This window comes from Scomber japonicus, chromosome 17, assembly GCF_027409825.1.
Source record: "Scomber japonicus isolate fScoJap1 chromosome 17, fScoJap1.pri, whole genome shotgun sequence".
NCBI lineage: Eukaryota > Metazoa > Chordata > Actinopteri > Scombriformes > Scombridae > Scomber > Scomber japonicus.
The window spans coordinates 29,051,050-29,064,913 of NC_070594.1; the positions used below are offsets into that span (position 1 = coordinate 29,051,050).

General features: G+C 39.4%; 1 protein-coding gene across 1 annotated transcript; it reads left to right on the top strand.

Moving 5' to 3' along the window:
- Positions 1-5,641: 5,641 nt before the first annotated feature.
- Positions 5,642-13,515, top strand: slc5a6a (solute carrier family 5 member 6a). Its single transcript, XM_053336784.1, has 16 exons — positions 5,642-5,875; positions 5,967-6,188; positions 6,744-6,809; positions 7,519-7,570; positions 8,065-8,132; positions 8,272-8,426; positions 8,514-8,654; positions 8,776-8,905; positions 9,014-9,102; positions 10,345-10,457; positions 10,681-10,748; positions 11,002-11,088; positions 11,231-11,415; positions 12,112-12,215; positions 13,046-13,167; positions 13,278-13,515. The coding sequence occupies exons 1-16, from the start codon at positions 5,750-5,752 to the stop codon at positions 13,479-13,481; spliced, it is 1,932 nt and encodes a 643-aa protein (XP_053192759.1). The 5' UTR covers positions 5,642-5,749; the 3' UTR covers positions 13,482-13,515.
- Positions 13,516-13,864: the final 349 nt, after the last annotated feature.

The following is a 13,864-nucleotide window of genomic DNA, read 5'->3' on the forward strand; positions in this document are numbered from 1 at the left end:
GAGTGAGACACTGTGATGTTGTTGGATGTTTTATTGAATGTGAGGTGTTGTGTCCTCTGTGCTGAGACCTTTAGTCAATCATTTACAGCTGTTTTGATCATTGATAATAAATCATCTATCAGTGAGTTTAGCTTGTTAAATATGGAGACTGGCTGCTGTTTAAACTCATCATTTAAATACCTTTGAGCTATTTGACTGTTTGTCAGACACACACGTGTTTGAACTTAAACCACGCTATCAATTAGAAAAATAATGAATGAATGAATGGATGGATTAGGAACCGAGTGTTACTGGATTTTTATTAGGAAGTTAGGGAAAAATTACAATATCAATATATCAGCCAATAGTCTTATACAGAATATGTACATAAAAAGGAATTTTGTTTATGTGTGTTTATCAAACACTTGTGACAAAGATATGTAATGGAGGCATGATATGTTACAGTTTAACTATATTTATTGTATAAAATGAAACACCAAACTTGGGGTATTTAATAATTATGAATGACTATAAATAATAAAAAAATATGTGTACACCTTAAACTTAAAAAGGAGAAATATACATAAAAGCTGGCTGTATAGCTTAAAAATATTGGTGCATACCAGACAACATATTTGCCAATACAGATATGTTTATGATAGACCAATATCGGCCAATAATATCAGCTGAGCCATATATCGGTCTGGCTGGCTCTAGAATGAATGATTCGTTCATTTTTGCTGCTATTTCAACCAATCAGTTTGATTCATCCTCTGGGGACCATGAATGACTTGACAAAATTTAACTGCAACAGTTTTTCCAATCTGGATGCAAGTGATTGATGGTCTGTCGTTGCCATGGTTACAGTCACGCTGATTTTAAAAAAAGAATGTTATTTTGCTAGGACAAAAGTCTGTCTTCCTCTTGTATCGTTTAAAACGTAAAGCTTCAGGAGGATCACTTGTTAGTAGTGATGCACACTGGTGTTGCTGCAGGGAATTAAGACTGGGCTAACTGGTGCAGAAGCTAATAGTTTGCTGTGAGCCATGTTCTTTTATTGAGAGTGTGTAGGAGAAAGCTATCATCAGCACAGAGCCTGCAGGCTGACCATCCAGTGTTACATTAGAGAGGAACACACTGTGGAGCAAACAGTCAGAGACCCACGCAGCATTTCTAGCTAAACCAGAGGAAATAAACCTACACATGAGTACCTGTCTCCCACTGGCTGGACCACTCTACGCCCCTCTTCTCATGTTTTATGGGAATGAAGGCTCGGTTTGGCTAATGGCTTTACCACTAGCATGTCATTCTTCTTCTTCTTCTTCTTCTTCTTCTTCTTCTTCTTCTTCTTCTTCTTCTATCCTGCTCATGTTTCATCAAACCAAACAAGTTCACATATTCAAACAGCTGTTGAGTTATTAAAGATACTTGAACTGTGGATTTTTTTCATTTCAGTTACATCATTACACCTCATTCTAGACGTGGAGTATAGAAGTGCATCACTATGTCATCAGTTTGCTTCTGTTACTGTCTCTTACTCATAGATGCATCAGTCTGTGCTTTCACTTAGCTCCACTGTAGTGAAATGATGTTTCCCACACCTTGACTGCACAGGAATGTTAAGTAGCTTTACTGTGGTGAACACACACTGTGAGGCTGCACTGCTTCTGCTTGTGTTTTTTAGGCTTCTGGAATGGTTTTAATGTGAGGATCCTTGGTAACCTGTCAGGATTGAATGTATTATGTGACACAGTGTCTCAAAAGTTCAGAGTTTTACTATGTCTGCCCTGAATGTGCAACAAAGGACAATGAGGACAGACAGATCTAACACTGTACTTACTCATGATGTGTGATGCTTTAAGTTGTTTGAACGCTCCTCAGAAGTTTACATACTGAGACAGTCACAGCTCAGGTAGATCACAGTTAATGAGCCATAATGATAAGAGGGAGAGTTGAACCAGGTCACATGACTTCAGCCAGAGCTTGATCACACCAGCACAGAGTTTCACACAGACAGGTTCTCTCCTGTTTGATGAACATTAAACACACAAATGTAATCTCACACACTCACAGTCTCACACGTGTAAATCTTTGCTGAGTTTTTCTCTGGTTGCTATAGAGACCGGTTGGTCTGACTGTTGTAGAAGTTGACAAAGAGGCAATAAGTGAGCGCTCCAGCTGGAAGAAGAAGCAGGACTGTGGTGACGTCGCTGAGATCTTTGGCCTCTTGTCATTTGAAACATTTGCCCTTCAGTGCCATTTACAGCTGCCAGCATGTGACTGAGCAGAGGAGCAGGTGGACACAGAGAGCTTTAATCACTAATGTTCCTATCAGATCTTCCACGTTTTCCCTAATATTCCAGCCAGGAGCAGCTGCTGATGTGTACTATCTATTAGCTGGCCTCTAATTCAAAGGTCCCATAATGACAAAAAGAGTTATTCAAGATTTAAGATGTTTTATTGTCATTGTACAAAACCTACAATGAAAGTCAGTTGTACTTAAGGACTGGGCTCAAATATATCTAAAATAAAAAAATAAATGATTCCATTCATTCACTCATACTCTCATCTGCACAGCCAAGCATACTATGCACTCATTCATTGCCAGTGTGTGCAGTTAAAATGGGATTTGCTCATAGATATTATTGCACATAATAATACACAAAGTTGTGATGTGTTTTGGGGGTTTGTTTGGGGTTAAAAACTATTCATACATTATTTATTATTACAGTTCAAACAGGTGATGGGCAGAGAGGAATGAATCTTTGAAGGTGTGTGTCTCTTGGTCAAATATGATATTTAGGTGGTGCAGGTCTGTTTTTATGTCTGTTTTAGCCAAGTTTGCTTTTTATATACCGTAATAGATTTATGAATCTCTCAGTGATGTATCTGATGAGATAAAGAGCAACAATCAAAGTCTGACCCTGCAGCATCAGTTAGAGAACTACACTGATCAATTTAAAGGAGAATTTCCACATTCCAAATTCTCAAATGTGAATATTTTCTGTTTTTTGTCACCATTTTCTGAAATTTAATGGACCAAACAGCTAAATAATAATCAGGGCTGGGTATTGTTTAAAACGTTATGATACTGGTACCAATCCAATAACCCTTAAAGTCATACTGATACCAACTGAGTACTTCATTGATACTCATCATGTGAATAGAAGCATTAAATTAAATAAAATGCCACCACTCCTCCACATCTACATGATTAGATTTTTACACAAATGCATTTTGAAAGTCTCTAAATTATGAATATTTAACACTTGTGTTGATTGGCTGTGAGCATGTCCATACTAATAGTCATATTTTCTAGCTCTGGGTGCAAAAAGGATCGATTACAGGCGTTTCCATACTACTTGGTATCCATTCATTTCAGTTGATTCCTTAAAGGTATCAGGTACCAATACCCAGCTCTAATAATAATAAGACCTTTTATTTATATAGGGCTTTTCAAGAAAACATGACAAAGAACTACATGAAATAGAGATGAAATATAGAATTAAAAAATAACCAAAAAAAAGAAAAAGAGTACATTTAGTTAAAAAAAACCCCCATAAGAAGGCCTTTGTATAAAAGTGAGTGTGAAGTGTTTTAATCAACAGTTGCATCAATAATGGAGCTCTGGTTCATTTTATAAAAAGTGTGTTAAACTCATTTAAATAAAGGAGTCTCTTTTCTCACCACTCTAACATCTACTGTCAGCTTGTGTTTTTCTTCCATTTCTCTCCATTCCACTTCTCTTTTACCCCACAAAGCCTCTCTCTCCTCACCTCTCTGCAGTCAGCTGCTCCTCGTCTCCTCACCAGTGACACGGTGAAGGAGAGGAGAGGAGAGGAGGATTATGTTCAGAGGAGCACAGCGAGAGGTTAAAAACCGTCTTCGTCGTTGACAACAAAAACACGTTTTGAGTGGAAAGTGTAAAAAGATCAGATTATATATGAGTTATAAAAACATAACAGCAGGTTGAGTTTTGTTTGGTTTAAATTATCCACACCCACATGAAAAGAAAGGGCTGTGACTGGCTAGATTAGATTACACAGGTGTAGAGTTCATTTGGAACAACATTGCGACAGCTCGTGTATTTCTCTTACTGTCTCCTCTCCCTTCAGGCCAGTCGTGATTGGATGTGGTGATCGAGGTACTAGTGTGTGTCAGTCAGCTCAGCAGCTCGGTGAGTCCTCTCCTCTTTTTTACTCTGTAGCTTTTTCCTTTTTTTTCTGTCATATTCAAGCGAGGACTGTGATCTTGTGTGTTTTGCAACTTTAACATTGTATTTAGTAATATAGTCATTGTGCAAATTTGGACATAAAAATATTGTAACTGTCTGTTTAAAAAGGAGACTTGATAGTAAAGTGTAGATGCTATTAAATGTACTGTTAAAATATTAGAATGCTTGTTTTTTTTTACTGCTAAAGTGTTATTTAATTTCACAAAGTTTTTCATTTTAAACCAAATGCTGTCATGTATTAAACTTAGAAGAGAAACATTGTTGCATTTTTTAGATTTTCTTTAGGGACAAAAGTCATTCTGTCCTGATAGACATTTCATCCTCCCACTTGAGTCAGCTGTTTACTCCGTTTAATCAAGTTCCCAGGCTGCTTTATTACACCAGCTTTTTTTTATTTTTTAGATCAGATGTTCTTTTCTTCCAGATAGACGAGCAAGGTCGCTCTCATATGTTTCCTCACATTCTTTCAGTTTTTTACACAGTCAAGTAGTTTCTCACCGTTCGTCTCTCTGTTGAACATAAGAGCACTTTTTCCCTTCTCTCATCTCTCATGCGTACACACTCATTTATGTCTGATGCGAAGGTGACATACACACCTTGATTTAATTTATAATGAAGGAAGATGCATGTGAGCCCATCTGTCCTACTAGCCAGCTATTATTTTATTTATTCTCTATTTGAATTTATTGCACATAAAAGGAAAAAAAACATGAAATATACACAATGAATGCAGAATACTGGGAATAGGAAAAGAGACAAAATACATACATAAAAACTTAAGAATAAAGAAATATATATAAATACATACAAATACACAGAAAGGCTAAAGTTTCACAAGTGTAATAAGAAAGGTGACAATTTAGCAATGCATGGAATATAATAGTAAGATCAGTTATGATGATGTATTACTTACTTGGTCCAGAAAGTATGGTTCATTTCTTAAATCATTTTAGACCGGTGGAATTTTTAATAAAACATAATATGAGCAATTATTTCTCTCTAATGCTCTCAGATGGCAGCAAAGACCTTTTACATCATCATATGTCACACAAATCCAACAGAGAGCAGTTATTTTTTTATCACATAGTTTATACATAACACTGGCTCTGACTCCATCCTCCATAAGCAGCCACTTCCTCCCGTAGCTGTGCTCATTTTACTCGTCTGCTCTCAGATCAGATTTAGCTCAGTGGTTTAGTCATTTATATGAAGCAGTATTTAGCTGGTGCCTCATGCTGCTGGTGTCACAGTTGGCACTCATACATTTAATATTCTTCAATTAGGTTTTATTACCGGTGCAGTAATAATAAAACCTTCATGCATGACAGGTTCAGGTCTGATACAGTGCAGGTCTCAGTGAGTGAAGTTAACCTAAATCCTCCTCCTCTTTACTTCCTGTAGCTCTGTGTGAGGCTCCCTATGGGTGATACGCCTTCTCTGACGTCCTGATCGCTCACCATCCAACGGCCTTCTCTGTCCCATCTACCCTCCTCACCCCTCCACACCCCTCTCTCCCCTCCATCATCCACCGTCACCATGGGGGAGGTAGTCCAGATGCACTTCACCACGGTGGACTACGTCATCTTCGTCTTGCTGCTGGTGGCCTCGGCCGGCATCGGCTTGTTTTACGCCTTCTCTGGAGGCCGCCAACGCACAACACAGGTAGGCTTCTACTGTTCAGGGCACAACGGAGGAGGTTGAGACTTCCAAATATGTAGGTCCACATCTGACCTACATATTTTCTTTTCCGCAGGAGTTCCTGATGGCTGACCGCTCTATGAGCTGCCTGCCTGTGTCTCTGTCCCTGCTGGCCACTTTCCAGTCGGCCGTAGCCATCCTGGGCGCTCCGTCAGAGGTGTACACCTTTGGGACGCAGTACTGGTTCCTGGGCTGCTCATACTTCTTGGGCCTGCTCATCCCAGCTCATGTCTTCATACCAGTCTTCTACAGGCTGAGACTGTCCAGCGCCTACGAGGTACACACAAGTAGAGAAGTAACAGACAGTTTCACTTTCAAAATAAAAGTGTCAAGTATGTTGAATGCTGTTAAAGTACGCTGGAGCGTTATGGATGTTTGAATTGTGTCAAATAGAGTTGTTAGTATTGTGAGCATTCGGTAAGCTGTAGAATCTACCTGCCACTATGTGTTTTCTGACTATAAATGTAAAATTAGTCATCTCTTCTTCTCTCTCTTATCACTCGCTCTTTGTTTGTCTCAACAAAACACCCTTTTCTCCTGCGTCTCCTATCTTTGTCCTTCTCCAGTATGATGTTCACAGCTCGGCTCTCTTATCTGTCTTATCTGTCTTGTCCTTGACCTGTTAAAGTCCAACTGAAACAGATGTTCTTGATATCTGGATTAAACAGCTTTTCAAAGAGTCGTTTACCATCAGAGATGTCCCATGACAAAAATTAACCTGGCTTGTGTGACTATAAATGACAGTATGACTCTGAGATGATGGATAATAAGCCTTTTTTTTTTTTTTTTTTTAATAATCCTTTTTTTTCTTTCACTCCTCTCCTCTTGACAGTATCTGGAGCTGCGCTTTAACAAGACTGTTCGCATATGTGGGACTGTGACCTTCATCTTTCAGATGGTATTTTGTCTACTGCTTCATATTTAGTGTGTACATTAGTTTAGAAGCTTTACTATGATGATCCCCTCCATACAGTACCAGTCAAAAGCATGGCCACACTTTCTTATCTAGGTGAATTGGGATATATTTATGTTTCATTTAGATAAGGAAGTCAGCAATTATAGTTAGTCATTAAATAAGAAAGATAATCATCCTCTAAATAGTAATAAAAGTGTTATGCTATCCAAAATAAATCCAACTGAAAGCCAACTTGATCCTGAGTAACTTTTTAAGTTCAAGGCATCATCAGTTATCTGATTATTTCTGATATGTCTGTTGAGTACCATGATGAGATGTGAAATAACAATAATGCATTTATTTGCCAACCATGTGTTAGACAGAGTGAGACTTTAGCCCTGGGAATGTCACATTGGTCCTTGTAAAATGTACATTATGGTTTTTGTATCTGTTTTATGATGTTATTATCATATATTTGAACAGTGTTCAATAGTATCTTGCATTCTCCTCATCCTTAATGTGTCCCATCAGGACATTAGTCCACTCTCTGTTCATTTATGCATCCAATAGGATCACTCCAAAACTAAATATTAGTTTTACATTTGAGCAGTGTTTAATCTGACTGGTGTGGGTCAGTCCCTCCCTTCAGCTTGTTCCAAAACATGACCTCTGAGCTCAGCTTCATGCAATAAAATGTTTTGTCTCTCTGCAGGTCATTTATATGGGGGTGGTCCTGTATGCTCCAGCTTTGGCACTCAATGCAGGTAACAAGATCCAAAACACATCTGACTCTAATTTACCATTTAGCATTTTCCTCTAATGAGGGCACACAGTTACTGATAGTATTTAATACAATGCACATAGTTGTCTCTGTAAACAGAGGGAGACAACCTGGATTATATTTTAAAGGGGTAATTATACAAAAAGCCTACTGATAACCAGTCACTACAAGTACTAGATGAATAGAATATAAGATTGTTGATCACTTGCTCCCTATGAATGAATGACTGACTGTTCTGTGTATGTATGCAGACTTACTGTCTTTTTCTATGTGAAATGCCTGATGGTCACCTGACCAAAACACAGCTACCACATTAATTAAATATAAGTATATAATAAAGTATTGACAGTGACAATGTATAAGAGCTGATTTTTGTTTTGTGTTGTAGTTTTCTACAGGATCATGATGTTAACCTGGATGATTGAGTAACCTGCTGTTGTAGGGTTTGGTAATGATTTTCTTCTTTTTCACTTGCAGTGACTGGTTTTGACCTGTGGGGGGCAGTGCTAGCCATGGGATTGGTGTGCACTCTGTATACAGCTATGGTGAGTCACTAATGAAACATGTCATCAGTTGCAACAATGACAAAAGACAGTTTGTAACTCTTATCATTATGGACTCTAAAGTAAGTCCACTGCTGTGTCAGAAAGACTACAAGTGTAATCCTGTGTTTCTGGCTCACAGGGGGGCCTGAAGGCGGTGATGTGGACCGACGTGTTCCAGACGGTGGTAATGTTTGCAGGCCAGTTGGCGGTCATTGTGGTGGGGGCAAGTCAGGCAGGGGGCATGGCGGAGGTCTGGAGGAAAGCCAACAACGGCAGCCGCATTGCTAGATTAGAGTGAGTAGTCTGTGTACTGTTGCATGTCATCAGTTTTTTAAAGGTTGGGGCAGAGCTTGTGTGTTCATTCACTCTCTGATTGTGTAGCCTGAACCCCAACCCTCTGGAGCGCCACACCTTCTGGACTCTCGGGGTGGGTGGAGTCTTCCTGATGCTGGCTCTGTATGGGGTCAACCAGGCCCAGGTCCAGAGATACCTCAGCTCCCGCACGGAGAAAGCGGCCGTCATGTGGGTATCATCAGTTTCTCAGAACATTCGTAACTAAGTTGTGTGTTTTTATAATCCTGGAGAGTTAATTGTAAATCTTCAAAGGTGAAATACTTGTGTAACAGTTTGTTGTTGTTCCTAGGTCCTGCTACGTTGTTTTCCCATGCCAGCAGATCGTCCTGTGTATGGGTTGTCTGATGGGTCTGGTCATGTTTGCTCGCTACGGAGAGGACAGCCCTCTGGACAAAGGCTATGTCCAAACCAATGATCAGGTGAACACTCATTTGCCTTCATGTTTGTCCAGTATCAATAGATTATGAATGTATTTGTATTGTTCTCGGCTCCGGAGGTGCGTCTTCATGTTTGGTGTCTTTGTGCAGATGGTGCTGTACTTTGTGATGGATGTATTCCAAGATCTGCCCGGGCTGCCTGGCCTGTTTGTGGCCTGTCTCTTCAGTGGAGCTCTCAGGTAAATGACCCAAGAAACCAGGCCTGACAGTAACGGATCAACCACTGTTTAAAAGCTTGTTGGTTGTCTGTCCAAAGAGAAACACTATGTTGTTGGTTTTAACTCAGCCTGGTATAATAACAAAGCTGATTAACACAAATTAACAAAGTAAAGAACTAATTAAGGTAAAGCTTGTTGTCACATCGGTTGTTTGAATCATTTATGAGTTTTGGCTTCAACCCAGCCTGGTAATAACATACCTGACTGCTCAAGCTTATTTTATGTGCAATCAAGTTATTTATTTATGTGACTATCAAAACATTAAAGGGATATTGTCCATTAGTTTTACTGGTGTGTGTAAAGGGGGAGGGGGATTTTACTGGATCCTTCAATCCACTTATAGCATGACACTGCATCAACTTGGACTGCTTCCCATATTAATACAAATTTTACTACACTGTTAATTTAATGCTGTCTGTCTTGCACTTAATTCTACATGCACACATGCATATAGCAAATTAACAAACAGTTGAAGGTTATTTCATTTATTTTTGATAAATTAAGAAATTGAAACAAAAAGAAAGTCTGTCCTGTTCATGGATTATTAATGGTGTAGTTTACAACATTCAGCCACTAGATGTCACACTATAGCACCAGCATGTCAGACCTAAACACATGTGTGCTTTGTACACTCAATAAAGTTGGGAAAAAAAGAAAGTGGTCCCTGAACACAGCTTTACAAAACTCATATTAAAGTGTCAAACTAGGCAGTGCTGATAAAATACAAATCAAGATTCTGTTACTGCATTGTCCGTTTCTTACCTCAAACTTACCTTCACTTTATCTTTATTTATTTAAGGTTTATTTGGCATCACACATCAGTCAACATTTTAATTCACACAGTAATGTCAATGTGTCAGAGTTAGTCAAGAGGCTAGTTTATATCTGTACATAGTAAATAGTTGTTTGCTGACCTCTAGTGGGACTGAATGTTGTATTTTGCACCTTTTTAAAGGAAGAACTACCACAGAATAAACAATATGGCAACATGCAGGCAAATGTTTATTGTTTCATTTTACTTGCATTCACAAAATACATGTTACGGTTGGTGATTTGTCAATGTTGGGTACATTGGTAAATCTTTCATATAGTTTGGCACTGCCTTGCTATGGTTTGGGTCACCAAGCAATTAAACGTTTTTAAGGACAGTGCTGCTGCTGTCTTTTCCAGTAATTAATTCATCCCATGTCTTTCTCCCCACAGCACTATCTCATCTGCCTTCAACTCCTTAGCAACAGTAACTATGGAGGACCTGATTAAACCCCATTTTCCAAACATGACTGAGTCTAAAGCAACACTGCTGTCCAAGGCACTGGGTAACATACACACGTCTTTTTTTGTCATATACTGTGTCAGTTAATATTCTCACAAACTCTTCCAAAGATTTGATTTGTCGTTGTGCTTCATTGTAAATAACCACTGATAGTTTTTAACAAAACATACTATGATACTGTGATAGAGCTTTTTTAACATCTGAATCTTCTTGACTGTACAGGTGTAGCAGATTTTTACCACTTTTGTCCCTCTTGTCTCCTACAGCTTTGGCCTATGGGCTAATATGTCTGGCTATGGCCTACCTCGCCTCCATAATGGGATCTGTGCTGCAGGTAACTGCTCACATGTCTGAGTTATTGTTTTAGCACAGAAGCACATAACTAAATGAGAAATTATGTTTCAGACAGGCAGAATCCCTGACCTATAAACCAAATAAAGCTGTTTTATTGGAACAGTTTATAAAGAAACATGCATTCAAACTGTACAAATAATGTCATTTATTATCTGTGTAACTGAACTTGTACATACAGGCATCAGCATCTCAAAGTGTCACACAGCCATGCTCTCTGTGCTCTGCTCCCTCAGGCAGCCTTCAGTATCTTTGGGATGGTGGGTGGTCCTCTGCTGGGCCTCTTCTGTCTGGGAATGTTCTTCCCCTGGGCAAACTCCATTGTGAGTCCTCCATTAACTTGCTGCATTTTGATTCAGTCAATAATTCTAATGTGAGGTGTGAATATTTCTCTTTTTTCCCCCACAAACCTGTCATGTTCTGCTTTCCCTCACCACCCCTGCCTGTCCTCTGTTCCCCCCTCAGGGAGCAGTGGTGGGACTAGTAGCAGGCCTCGCCATGGCCTTCTGGATCGGCATTGGCAGTTTCGTGATGCGCCTGCCTGGTCCAACCCCAGTGCCCCCCATCAACAGCACCATGTCACCTCTGTTTGACAACATGACCACGACCGCCATGACTACACTGGTCACTGCTGCCACAGCCAAGCCGAGGTAACACCTTTTTACTGTAAATATGTGCTGGGTCCAGAGCTGATTGTACAAATTGTCGGTTAGCTTTGATTTGTGATTGGCTGCTTAAGGTTGTGGGATTTGATCAGTTTAACCTTTGCTAGTCACTTCTTAATTCTGAGTAAAAGTTTCAAATCACTGATAACTGTAGAAGAAGTTAGATTTAGTTCATCACCATATGTACAATCAAATTCTATTCTTATTTTAGTGTTGACTTCAAATCAAGTGTGAGTTTTGGTGTCTGTACATCATTACATCATTACCTAAGAGATGTACAGTACACAACAGAGTCACATGGAAATGATCTACAATAGGCAGGATGAACATTTTAAAACTGTGTGTGTGTGTGTGTGTGTGTGTGTGTGTGTGTGTGTGTGTGTGTGTGTGTGTGTGTGTGTGTGTGTGTGTGTGTGTGTGTGTGTGTGTGTGTGTGTGTGTGTGTGTGTGTGTGTGTGTGTGTGTGTGTGACAAATTTCAGACTTAGGACCAACTGGGGATGTGTTGATTTTTGGGTCAGTGTATAAGGTTAAGGTTAGGTAAGAAGTGGTTATGGTTAAGGTTAGGGTAAGTCTTCAGAAAATGAAGGTAAGTCTATGTAATGTCCCCGAAAGTGACCATGGTCTGACATGTGTGTTTCCTTTTGTTTCTTTTAACTTCCATTTTTCTTTCATCCCTCAGGCCAACAGGAGTGGAGGCGCTCTATTCATTGTCCTACATGTGGTACAGTGCTCACAACTCCACCACTGTGGTAGTGGTGGGACTGTTGGTCAGCCTGATAACAGGTACACATACACATACACACTTAGAGCTTCAAGTCCACTGATATTATTATCAGAGCAGTTATTTAGGAATCAGAGTCAAAACTGCTTTCATACAGGTTAAATGTAGTTCAAAGTGCTTCATAGTCGATTGACAAGTTGATAATAAGACAACATTTAGTTACAATTATTTACATTTATTTATAGACAAATTTAAATCAAGATAAAAAAATATAGGAGAGAATAAGAGAAAAGGTCTATTTAAAGGAGAGTAAAAACTAGTTTAAAATAGATTAAAAAGACAAAACAAAAGTAATTGAACATGACATAACAAACAAAAAAAGTAAAACCTCGAAAAAAATATTATTGTCAAGCAGCAGTTTCTTTTAGCAATTGATAAGACAACAAATAGAGCAAGGCAAGGCAGTTTTATTTATATAGCGCATTTCATACACAATAGCAACTCAATGTGCTTTACATAAAACAGAAAAACATGCAATTTGAGAAACATTAAAATATACAATTAACCCCCCACACCCCACACTAATAATAAAAACAAAGTACAGAAAAATAGAAAGAGAGAAATAAAATACTAGAATAGAATTAAATATAAGATTGCAGCATAAAATAATGATTTGCTTTAAAATCAGCAGTGTAGTCTTCCATCTCTATGATATAAAAGTAAGAATAGGAAAGCTAGAGTTAAACAACACTCAAAAGGTTCACAATCACTCACTGACTGACTGTCATTTCTTACATTATTATTAATATATTAATATATTTACATTTTAAAAAGTAACAATGATAGACAGGACAGCAGCAGCTTACCTTTTGTATGTTTGTGTACATGTTAGGACCTATGAAGGAGAAGGAGCTGGCCCCTGGTACAGTGTTCCCAGTCCTAGGCACACTGCTCTTCTTCCTGCCTGAGCGCTACAGAGAGAAGCTGTGCTGTGTCACTCCTCTGTCTTCCAAGGTAACCTCAGTCTCACTTTTTTTTTTTTTTTTTTTTTTTGGGGGGGGGGGGGCGTTGTTTTCTTTATGGTAACCTGATTTCTTCAAGCTTTCTTTGTCCTTGTTTAACAGCCCAAAGATATCAACACACAGCCTTATCAGATGGCCAAGAAGGACAGAAACGGAGCAGCTTACTGCAAAGAGGACACCGTCACCGAGGACAAAGAGGCAGCAAGTGACAAAGCACAAACAGATCAGGAGGACGAAGCAGAAACGAGGGTCATTCAGCCATCGTGCCAGCTGACAGCTCACACCGTTCAGGAAACAGCCTTGTGATCCTTTTTCCTCCTTCTTATTGCACACACAAGACACACACTTTCCATCCCAAACCATCCAGTCTGAGCTCAGCCTGCTTTTTCCTCAGAGGAGAGGACGATAGATGTGAAGTCGGTCTCTTAAGTGGAGGGTGGAGCCATCCCAAATGGAGAGGGAGGGAGAGGGGGAGAGGGAGAGACGGAGAGGGAGAGAGGGAGAGAGAGAGAGAGAGAGAGAGAGAGAGAGTGAGTGTGTGAGTGTGAGAGAGAGAGACTTCAGGGTGTGTGTGGAGGAAATGCTGTTTTTACTGGTACCCACTCACCCATTCTCTCCAAACAAACAAAAAACTAACAGATGAAGAAAACTGGATATGAAAGTCTTGCCAGGCTGGAACTGTGCACTGA